The 11,887-nt window shown below is 38.3% G+C and overlaps 1 protein-coding gene across 1 annotated transcript; it reads right to left on the reverse strand.

Moving 5' to 3' along the window:
- Positions 1-9,594: 9,594 nt before the first annotated feature.
- LOC124975135 (adenylate kinase 4, mitochondrial-like) lies at positions 9,595-11,388 on the reverse strand. Its single transcript, XM_047538016.1, has one exon. It carries the CDS (start codon positions 11,386-11,388, stop codon positions 10,717-10,719), a length of 672 nt encoding a protein of 223 aa, XP_047393972.1. The 3' UTR covers positions 9,595-10,716.
- Positions 11,389-11,887: the final 499 nt, after the last annotated feature.

The following is an 11,887-nucleotide window of genomic DNA, read 5'->3' on the forward strand; positions in this document are numbered from 1 at the left end:
GGAACGTTGCAGAGGAAGACAGCCCAGCCCAGGCGGTAGTTGTAGATTGAGGGGAACCTCTAGGAGGGGAACTGATCAGCAAGACGTCCCCACCGAGTGAGTCTTCCCTGCCGGGTGAGGTTTTCCCACAGGGACGGTAAAACCAGAGACACAGGCACAAACAGGACTTGCCTCAGCCCGCAGCCTAGTTCCCCATTGGATGACCATTGGTCAACAAGTGGAGGCACCTCTGCCCACTAGCAGGGAATATACGCCACCTGAGGGTCACCACCCCTAGAGAGGCAGCTTCTTTGTGGAGCTCTGCATTATCAACTTGCTCCAAGACTTCAGGCTACTGAAGGATAAGAGGGGATATACTAGCAATCTTCAGGGACATTATAAGTTGATAGAGAAAATCTGCAATATCTTAATGACCCACTGATTCCTGAACAATATGAGAAAACAAGGGAAGAAAATGCCCCAAACAAATCTAGATGTTACATCAATAAAATCCAACGACAGCATGGCAGAAGAAATGACAGAAAGGGAGTTCAGAATGTACATAATTAAAATGATTAGGGAAGCAAACGATGAGATGAAAGAGCAAATGCAGGCATTGAATGATGAGATGAAAGAGCAAATGCAGGCATTGAATGATAGCACCAATCGACAGTTAAAAGACCAAATACAGGAAGCAAAAGATCATTTCAATAAAGAGTTAGAGATATTGAAAAAAAAACAAACAGAAATCCTTGAAATGAAGGAAACAATAAACCAAATTAAGAACTCCATAGAAAGCATAACCAATAGGATAGAACACCTGGAAGACAGAACTTCAGATATTGAAGACAAAATGTTTAATCTCGAAAGCAAAGTTGAACAAACAGAGAAGATGGTAAGAAATCATGAACAGAATCTGCAAGAACTATGGGATATCATGAAAAGGCCAAATTTGAGAATTATTGGGATTGAGGAAGGCTTAGAGAAACAAACCAAAGGAATGAATAATCTATTCAATGAAATAATATCAGAAAATTTCCCAAATCTGAAGAATGAAATGGAAAATCAAGTCCAAGAGGCTTATAGGACTCCAAATACACAAAATTACAACAGACCCACACCAAGGCACATTATAATGAAAATACCTAACATACAAAATAAAGACAGAATTTTAAAGGCTGTGAGAGAAAAGAACCAAATTACATTCAGGGGGAAACCAATACGGATATCAGCAGATTTTTCAATCCAGACCCTAAAAGCTAGAGGGGCCTGGAACAACATTTTTCAAGCTCTGAAAGAAAATGGATGCCAACCAAGAATCGTATACCCAGCAAAACATACCTTCAAATTTGACGATGAAATAAAATCATTCCATGATAAACAAAAGCTAAAAGAATTTACAAAAAGAAAGCCAGCATTACAGAATATTCTCAGCAAAATATTTCATGAGGAAGAGATAAAAAACAAAGAAGCATATCAGCAAAGGGAGGAATTACCCTAAAGGAACTGTCAAATAAAGGAGGAACCAAGATGTGTCAAAAAATAAATAAATAAATAAATAAAATTTTAAATATGAACCAAATGACCGGGAATACAAATCATATCTCAATAATAACCCTGAATGTTAATGGCCTGAATACATCAATCAAAAGACATAGACTGGCAGATTGGATTAAAAAGAAAGATCCAACAATATGTTGCCTGCAAGAGACTCACCTCATAGAAAGAGATACCCATAGACTAAAGGTGAAAGGATGGGGAAAAACATACCATGCACATGGACTCAGCAAAAAAGCTGGAGTATCCATCCTCATTTCAGATAATGTGGACTTCAAGCCAATGTTAGTCAGAAGGGATAAAGAAGGACATTTCATACTGCTTAAGGGAAGCATAAATCAGCAAGATATAACAATCATAAACATCTATGCCCCAAACAGTGGCTCATCCATGTATGTTAAACAAATCCTTCTCAATTTTAGAAACCAAATAGACCATAACACAATAATACTAGGTGATTTTAACACGCCTCTCTCACCACTGGACAGATCTTCCAAACAAAAATTGAACAAAGAAACCATAGATCTCAATAACACAATCAATAATTTAGACTTAACAGACATTTATAGAATATACCATCCAACCAAGAGCGAATACACTTTCTTCTCAGCAGCACATGGATCCTTCTCTAAAATAGACCATATATTATGCCACAAAGCTAATGTCAGCAAATACAAGAAGATAGAGACACTACCTTGTATTCTATCAGATCATAATGGATTGAAGTTAGAAATAAATGAAAGAGTAAAAAACAGAAACTACTCCAACACCTGGAGATTAAACAATATGCTATTATATGATGAATGGATAACAGAAGATATTAGGAAGGAAATTAAAAATTCTTAGAGGTAAATGAGAACAAAGAAACATCATATCAAAATCTCTGGGACACTATGAAAGCAGTACTTAGAGGAAGATTTATTTCATGGAGCGCATTTAATAAAAGAAGTAAAACTCAAAAAATAAATGACCTAACACTACAGCTCAAAGCCCTAGAAAAAGAAGAACAGACCAACACCAAAAGTAGTAGAAGACAGGAAATAGTTAAACTCAGAGCTGAAATCAACGAAATTGAAACAAAAGAAACAATACAAAAAATTGACAAAATAAATAGTTGGTTCTTTCGAAAAAATAAACAAAATTGATAAACCTTTAGCCACACTAACAAAGAGAAGACGAGAGAAAACCCAAATCACTAAAATTCGGAATGAACAAGGAAATATCACAACAGACACGACTGAAATACAAAACATAATTAGAAGCTATTTTGAAAATCTATACTCCAACAAAATAGAAAATTTTGAAGACATCAACAGGTTTCTAGAGACATATGAATTGCCTAAACTGAACGAGGAGGACATACACAATTTAAATAGACCAATTTCAAGTAATGAAATAGAAGAAGTCATCAATAGCCTACCAACAAAGAAAAGTCCAGGACCAGATGGGTTCTCAGCCGAATTCTACAAAACCTTTAAAGAAGAGCTCATTCCAATACTTCTCAAAGTATTCCATAAAATAGAAGAGGAGGGAACCCTCCCAAACTCATTCTATGAAGCCAATATTACCCTGATACCTAAACCAGACAGAGACACATCGAGGAAAGAAAATTTCAGACCAATATCCTTAATGAACATCGACGCAAAAATTCTCAACAAAATTTTAGCAAATCGCATACAAAAACATATTAAAAAGATAGTGCACCATGATCAAGTGGGTTTCATCCCAGGGATGCAAGGTTGGTTCAACATCAGGAAATCAATAAATGTCATTCACCATATCAATAGACTTAAAGTCAAGAATCACATGATTATTTCGATAGATGCAGAAAAAGCATTTGATAAAATAGCAGCACCCCTTCATGCTCAAAACACTAGAAAAAATAGGGATAGTGGGAACATTCCTTAACATTGTAAAGGCCATCTATGCTAAGCCCATGGCTAATATCATTCTAAATGGTGAAAAACTGAAAGCATTCCCTGTAAAAACTGGAACAAGGCAGGGATGCCCTCTTTCACCACTTCTATTCAATATCGTCCTTGAAACTCTAGCCAGAGCAATTAGACAGACCAAAGAAATTAAAGGGATACGAATAGGAAAAGAAGAACTCAAACTATCCCTATTTGCTGATGATATGATTGTATACTTAGAGGAACCAGGAAATTCCACCAGAAAACTTTTAGATCTCATAAGTGAATTCAGTAAAGTAGCGGGATATAAGATCAATGCACATAAATCTAAGGCATTTTTATACATAAGCGATGAATCTTCAGAAAGAGAAATTAGGAAAACTACCCCATTCACAATAGCTTCGAAAAAAATAAAATACTTGGGAATCAATCTCACAAAAGAGGTGAAAGACCTCTACAATGAGAACTACAGAACACTAAAGAAAGAAATTAAAGAAAACCTTAGAAGATGGAAAGATCTCCCATGTTCTTGGATAGGAAGAATTAATATTGTCAAAATGGCCATACTACCTAAAGTGCTATACAGATTCAATGCAATTCCAATTAAAATCCCAATGATGTACCTTACAGAAATAGAGCAAGCAATTATGAAATTCATCTGGAAGAATAAAAAACCCAGAATAGCTAAAGCAATCCTTGGCAGAAAGAGTGAAGCAGGGGGTATCGCAATACCAGATCTTCAACTCTACTACAAAGCAATAGTAACAAAAATGGCATGGTATTGGTACCAAAATAGAAAGGTGGATCAATGGTACAGAATAGAGGACACGGTCACAAACCCAAATAAATACAATTTTCTCATACTAGACAAAGGGGCCAAAAATATGCAATGGAGAAAAGATAGCCTCTTCAACAAATGGTGCTGGGAGAATTGGAAATCCATATGCAACAGAATGAAACTAAACCCATATCTCTCACCATGCATGAAACTAAACTCAAAATGGATTAAGGATCTCAGAATCAGACCAGAGACCTTGCATCTTATAGAAGAAAAAGTAGGTCCAGAGCTTCAACATGTCAGCTTAGGACCAGACTTCCTCAACAGGACTCCCATAGCACAAGAAATAAAAGCAAGAATTAATAACTGGGATAGATTCAAACTAAAAAGCTTTCTCTCAGCAAAGGAAACTATCAGCAATGCGAAGAAAGAGCCTACAGAGTGGGAGAAAATCTTTGCCAATCATACTTCAGATAGAGCGCTAATCTCCAGAATCTATAAAGAACTCAAAAAACTCTACACCAAGAATGTAAATAATCCAATTGACAAATGGGCTAAGGAAATGAATAGACACTTCACAGAAGAAGATCTACAAGCAATCAACAAACATATGGAAAAATGTTCAACATCTCTAGTAATAAGAGAAATGCAAATCAAAACCACCCTAAGATTCCATCTCACCCCAATTAGAATGGCGATTATCAAGAATACAAGCAACAACAGGTGTTGGCGAGGATGTGGGGAGAAAGGTACACTCTTACATTGCTGGTGGGGCTGCAAATTAGTGCAGCCACTCTGGAAAGCAGTGTGGAGATTCCTTAGAAAACTTGGAATGGAACCACCATTTGACCCAGCTATCCCACTCCTTGGCCTATACCCAAAGGACTTAAAATCAGCATATTACAGAGATACAGCCACATCAATGTTCATAGCTGCTCAGTTCACAATAGCCAGATTGTGGAACCAACCTAGATGTCCTTCAATTGATGAATGGATAAAGAAAATGTGGTATATATATACAATGGAATATTACTCAGCCATAAAGAATGATAAAATTATGGCATTTGCAGGCAAATGGATGAAACTGGAGAATATCATGCTAAGTGAGATAAGCCAATCTCAAAAAACCAATGGACGAATGATATCGCTAATAAGTGGATGATGACACATAATGGGGGGTGGGAGGGGTTAGTGTTAGGGTTAGAGTTAGGGTTAGGGAGGGGGGCAAGAATGGAGGAAGGAAGGACTGTATAGAGGGAAAAGAGGGGTGGGAGGGGTGGGGGGAAGGGGAAAAAATAACAGAATGAATCAAACAACATTACCCTATGTAAATTTATGATTACACAAATGGTATGCCCTTACGCCATGTACAAACAGAGAAACAACATGTATCCCATTTGTTTACAATAAAAAAAAAGAGTACATCTCTCCTGTGATCCAATCCTTATCTCTTCTCAATTTCTCATTTAAATATAGTTTTTATAAACACTTTCTTTCAATTTCTCTAGAAGAACCCTTTTAAAACATGGGGGCTTATATGTGTGGCACATACCTATAATTCCAGCATCTCTGGAGGCTGAGGCAGGATCACAAGTTCAAACCCAGCTTCAGGAATTTAGAAAGGCCCTGAGCAACTTAGCAAGACCTTGTCTCAAAATAAAAAATAAAAAAGTAAGACTTGGAATGTGATTCTGTGGTAAAACACTCCTGGGTTCAATCCCTGGCATTGTGCACACGTGTGTGTGTATGTGTGTGTGTGTGTGTGTGTGTGTGTGTGTGTGTGTGTGTGTGTGCAATTGTGGCAGTGTGACCAATACTTAGCAATGATCATATCAGTGATACATGTGGTGGAACCCTTGCCTTCTTGTGCCTCTTCTTATTTACACAAATAATGAGCAAAACTGATTAAAAGCTGCATTACACTTTGGTTCATATTATAATAGCTTATCAACTAAAGCTCAAGCAACAGCTCTAACAAATATTTTATTTTAAAGCTATATTTCCCCCTATTTCATAATGCAGTTTACTTTTTCAAAAAATCCCAAGTAGTATTTTGTGTTTACTCCAAATTAAATTATATTTTTTGTTTCATCATTTCAATTTGTTCATCTCTTCTAGTTTCTGATTCTCATTCACTCTACTGAATTTCCCTTCTAGCCTCCTATCATGCCCAAATGTGATCAATGAGTCATGCCCTCCTTCAAGTCCAAGGGGAACAGGAAAGTGGAGGCTAGAAATATCTTTTAGATGAAGGGGATCAAGGGAGCACAAGGAAAGGGAAAGTACTAGGGAACAAAATTATTCAAATTATATTATTTTGTGCACATGTATGAGAATATAACAAATCCTACTCCCATGCTTTATTATAATGCACCAATAAGAAAATATGTAGATAAAAATATCACTTAGTTCAAAGCTAAAATGAATACATTGGCCAATATTCTCTGAATGCATTTCCAGGTAAACTCACACATTTCACCAGCTTCACTTACATGCATTAAAAACTTCCTGTCTCTGCTATATGTCAGTAAATACAACTTCTAGAACCTTTTCTCCATGCTCAAGAGGCTCAGAGTCTAATAGAGAAATGTCCATGTAAGTAATAAACATCACTTTCTGTGATGGGTGCTGAAACACAGCTGGACCTGAAGTCTCACAAACTCAAGAAGGAGCACCGGATTCTACACAGAAAAGTTGATGAAAACTCAATAACAGTATAAGGCATTTTCCTCTCCTCTCTTCTCCATTGGTTTTTTGGGGGTGCAGTCTCATGATTGTGAATAAGTAGACTTTGGCTGCAGTCCTGACAATAAGGGTGACCTATAAAGGAAAAGTGTCCTCATCAGTGAGGCACATGTGGCACATTTCATCCATGTGGTGCTACCAGGACCTTTCTGCTGTAGAAGGATAATCAGCAAGGTCAGGAAAAAGGTGGAGGAGCCACACAGATGTTTTGTGTGGCTTGCTACTCCAATCCCCTCACCCCAGCTATCTGCTCTTCATTGTATACTCTGAATGAAGGAAGGTTTTATTTTTATGCATTGAAGTTTTCTTCTGAAACTTTTGCCTCACCAAGAGTCCTATCTGCTTACCTAAAGACTTCAGAGTTTTGAAATCCAAATCCAACTCAGACTACTTTTTCTGCTGCATTTTTGCTGTCATCACTTATCTAAAGTAATATTTGCAGATTGCCTAGCTGACTCAAGGAGGATCATGCTTGAAAATGAAAAGAGAAAATGTTGGTTAATATTTGCCAAGTATTGCCCTGCCTTGGATGAGCTGGCAACCATTGGTGGGTGAGGAGAGGAAGAGAGAGCTCTGTGTGTGCAAAATGCATGAGAAAGCACAGCTTGTCAGCAATCTGTTGAGACTACACCAAAATCTAGATATTCCCCACCTAGTCAATTTCTCCATTTGAATCATTCAAAGACAAAATCCAAACAAAATTAGATCAGTCAAGCCAACTTTGTTATTCAAGACTCATTATTTTTAATAATTCCATCTTTCCAGAGGGCTCACAATCCATCTTTAAATATTTTCTTCCTAAACTTGACCAGGGATTGATATCATCTTTATTGTTGTGTACGTTTCAGAATTTATCTCATTCCCCTTCTTGAAAACCAGTGATTTTTCCCATTTCAATCTTCCAGCATCTTCTTCCTTCCCAGCAATTCTACAAATAATGCAAAAATTTTAAATATTTATCTAGCATGTATTATGTTACAGATACTGTCCTACTTGTTTACCACTTTTAATTTCAGATTGGGAAGTCCCAGAAGCTCAGGAGGATGAGGCAGGAGGATAGCAAGTTTGAATCATTCTTAGCAACTTAGCAAGGCCATAAGTAAGTTAATGAGACCCTGTTTCCAAAAAAAAAAAAAAGACTGGAAATGTGGCTCAGTGGTTAAGTACCCCTGGGTTCAATTCTTGTTACTTGGTACCAAATGGGGAAAAAAAAAGAAAAAAGAAACATCAGATTAATAACCATGCTTTTTATCTCTTCCAACACAGATATAATGTCCTTAATGTAGGCTATGGAAGCAAAATAGACCTTATTCTTTTTCCTTTTGCTGATCAATTATACACCATCTACACAGGATCAAGTCCATTCCTTCCTTGTTCTCCAGGAGTTAGATATGGATGAATGAAGCCCTCTGTTTTCTGTAGCACTTTCCACTGTTTCTCACAGTTTTGCCAATGTGATCTTTGCAACTTTGTTTCCCTTCTTGGTGTCTGTCCTTAATATGAATCATTAATTCAGTCTTCCACACATGTTCTCTTTAAGATTCAGTTTGAATCAAATGTCTGTTATGGTCCAAATAATTATGGGGTCTTCAATACATAAAATACTCCACAATCATAACAAGGAATAATGTAGATCTCTACATTCTCACATGGGAAATCATACTCTTGGATGAGAATGAGACAAAAAAAACAATATAAAGTTGAATCTTATTTGAGTTTTTTAAAAAATCATATTTAATAGAGGTAGTATTGTATAAACATTGTGTCATTAAGTTTCAAATTTCCTCCTAAGAACATTGAACCCTTGCAGGCTTTAGACTTCAAGAATGGGAAACAAGAATGGGCTACAGATTCCTCCTGTAAATGCAGGAGACATAAGTACTTAATAGCTTTAGTGAAATAGTAGAATGGAAAGCCAGGCTTGGTGAACCCATCGCTAGACAGGCTTCACAAAAAGAAGCCCAGGTAGAATTATGGAGGAGACAATTCCAATTTTTTTTTTTTTTTAAGAGAAAGTAAACAATTTTATTTTTCTGTGATCAAAAGGATGAGGAGACTGGTCTGTATTTTCACTAAGGTAGCCAAGGAATATTCCTATGAAGGGACAAAAGGACACAAACCAGAAGGATTTGGGCAGTAGTATAAGGAAATGGACTATTTACCACATAGGTAGTGAACTGACTCAGGATTCACGGGACACCTTTAGAAAGTAAATGACGTGTTTCAACACCAGTAAAGTGCTGGACTTAGCTTCTTTTTTTTTTCCTCACCAGTATAAAGATTTAGCCAGAAGTCATTCCCAGGAATAGTAAAGGACAAGCCCTGGGAACAGGAATGGTGCATGAAGGAGGGATACACATTTTTAAGGCAGCATGAATAAACTTCATTGTTCTTTCCAAAGGAGAGTAAAAATTATACAAAGTGGCCACCAAGTCTGGAAACCAGGAAAGCCTTTTAACAAAGGACTTACTGATAAAATAGTAATATTTTTTATTTCTAGACTATATGGCCACCCCATAGACTGCATCTTTGGAATAGGGGTGGTGTGCGGGGGGACTGTTTGTTTTCCCATTGTAAAGCTGTCAGACTTAATCTAGATACAGCTAGTGAAATATTTTCCTCAATCCCACAAGGCTCTGTTCCCTTTAAAGACTATTTATAAATCTGCTTGGATCACTCACAGGAGAAAAACACTGTCACCATCAATATTTAGCAGCATGTTCAAAATTCATTTTGTTGTCTTGAATACAAAGCTTAACTATTCTATTAGTCCAGTAATTCCATATGGTCTTATTACTTCTATACACAAAATACGATCTTTCAACATTCTGTTGGTTAATTTTTGAGGATTCCAAAAGATTTGATGGTGGGGTGGGGAGGGGTAATTTTTTCACAATAAAAGGAGCAGAGCAAGCCCATGAGAATCAGACCAGCATTTAAATAAGACCCTCTGCATGGCTCAGTTCCTGATGCATGAAGAGATTCAATGTAGTCCCTATCTCTCAGTTCACAGAAAGAGAAATTTGAGAGGGATAAATGCTGCAACTATCTGCATTATTTCATAATCTATATTTAATGTCCTAGGAAGAGAGAAAACAGTTGTAAGAAAACAAAGTTGGTAGAAACCAAATCCTTTCATTCCAGGATGTCTGTCTGCAAAGGAGGAACTCCATGGAGCATGGCAGAACATGTATGAAAGGCATTACTCTTAGCAGAAAAAATGAATTGTGGACACAGTCACTCAAGAGAGAAGCAACTACTGAGAGCAATAAAGCTTCAATTCCACTGTTACCAGGGGGAACAAAGCAGAGAACTGTGGCAAAGCCCAGATTAGAGCCCTCAGCATTCTCAGGGTTATTGGTTCTGTGTTTCAATACAGCCTTTGAAGGGGTGGGGAGAAACAGAGACCACCATCATCCCATGCAAAAAAAAAAAAAAAAAAAAAGGCTATTATAGCAATAGCAGCTTGGCTGTCCAAACCCAGCTAGAGTGTAGGATAGACACCTGAAATCCAGCCTGTACTTGCTTGCTTGTGAAGGGCTTGACAAGTCGAGTCGCCTTCTTTTGAAAGACAGGAGGGCCTCTTCATGAGCTCTTTCTACTCACTAGTTTTTCTATCAGTTCGCCATTTAAACAGAAAAGATGCTGTAAGCTATCTCAGCTGACTTCTAATTTGGACAAAGCATCAATGCTACACACACGATTGAATGAATGACCAAATCTTCCTGGCTCTTCCACTGGGCAGGCTCAGTATGCTTCTTTGGACTCAATAGGTGTGATCTTATTGGAGAACAGTGTGTAAACATAAGGCCAGATTTTGTTAGTCTCCGTCCCAGAAAATTGGTGGAGCACCCCTCGGCTCTTGTATAGTTCGATGACTGGTTTGGCTGCATCTTTGTACCGTCTTAGCCTGGCAGCAACCGCTTCAGACTTATCGTCCTCCTGCTGGACTAGTGGTTCACCAGTGATGTCATCAATTCCATGCACATGAGGTGGGTTGAAGTCCAAGTTATAGACCCTTCCACTAGGAGGGTGAATCCAACGTCGACTGAGACGATCTTTAAGTGTTTCAAATGGAATGTTCAAACTGATCACTAGATCCAGGTCACAGATTTTGTCGAGGGCTTCAGCCTGTACTAATGTCCTTGGAAAACCATCCAGTAGCCAGTGTTGGCTGCTCCTGAGCTCCAGCTCTGACATCATTAGGCGTGTGATCACATGGTCTGGAACCAAAAGACCTTTCTCCAGGTACTGCCTTGCCACGTCACCAACTTCCGTGTTGGCTTTGAGGTTCTCCCGCAATAAGTGGCCACTGGAGAGATGCTGGAGGCCAAAGTTCTGGGCGATCCTCTGGCACACGGTGCCCTTGCCCGAGCCAGGTGGCCCTAGGATGACCGCGCGCAGGAGTTTGGAAGCCATGGCCTTCGCGAGGAGGCGGGCGGCCCAACAGGCAGCCCAGACCCAATTCCAATTTTTCTAAACTGAAAAACAATGGAAAGGAAAGAACCAGAAGTCCAAGAGATGACAAGAATTCTTGAGCATTCGGGTTTCGATTTTCAGTCTAAGCCTGAGCCTAAAGAGGAGAAGTTGTCTTCTGTAAGAGAAAGGAAACACCAAGTTTATGGGGATGGTCTTCCCCATGTCTGATTCTGTGAGGGGAGTGCTATCAATACAGTGGGATCTGTGTAGTTAAGAAGGTGGAGTAGGAGAGAGATGGAGCTCTAGTTTAAACTCTTTAGCCTCCTCCCTTTTGTGAGGAAGGAATACCTTGGGTGGAGAAGCAACAAATGCCAGATGGATCTATGCTACTTGCTATATTCTGTACTTCATTAACTTTGTTTGTGAGCATCTTGACTTCCTTAAGTCTTGACCGAGTTCACAGCCAAGCTACACTACAACCTGTTGACATCTACTTGAC

Source organism: Sciurus carolinensis, unplaced genomic scaffold (genome assembly GCF_902686445.1).
Source record: "Sciurus carolinensis unplaced genomic scaffold, mSciCar1.2, whole genome shotgun sequence".
In the NCBI taxonomy this organism is placed as follows: Eukaryota; Metazoa; Chordata; class Mammalia; order Rodentia; family Sciuridae; genus Sciurus; species Sciurus carolinensis.

Coding starts and splice junctions, on each gene's coding strand:
- LOC124975135 (XM_047538016.1), bottom strand. CDS start 11,388: ATGGCTTCCAAACTCCTGCGCGCGGTCATCCTAGGGCCACCTGGCTCG.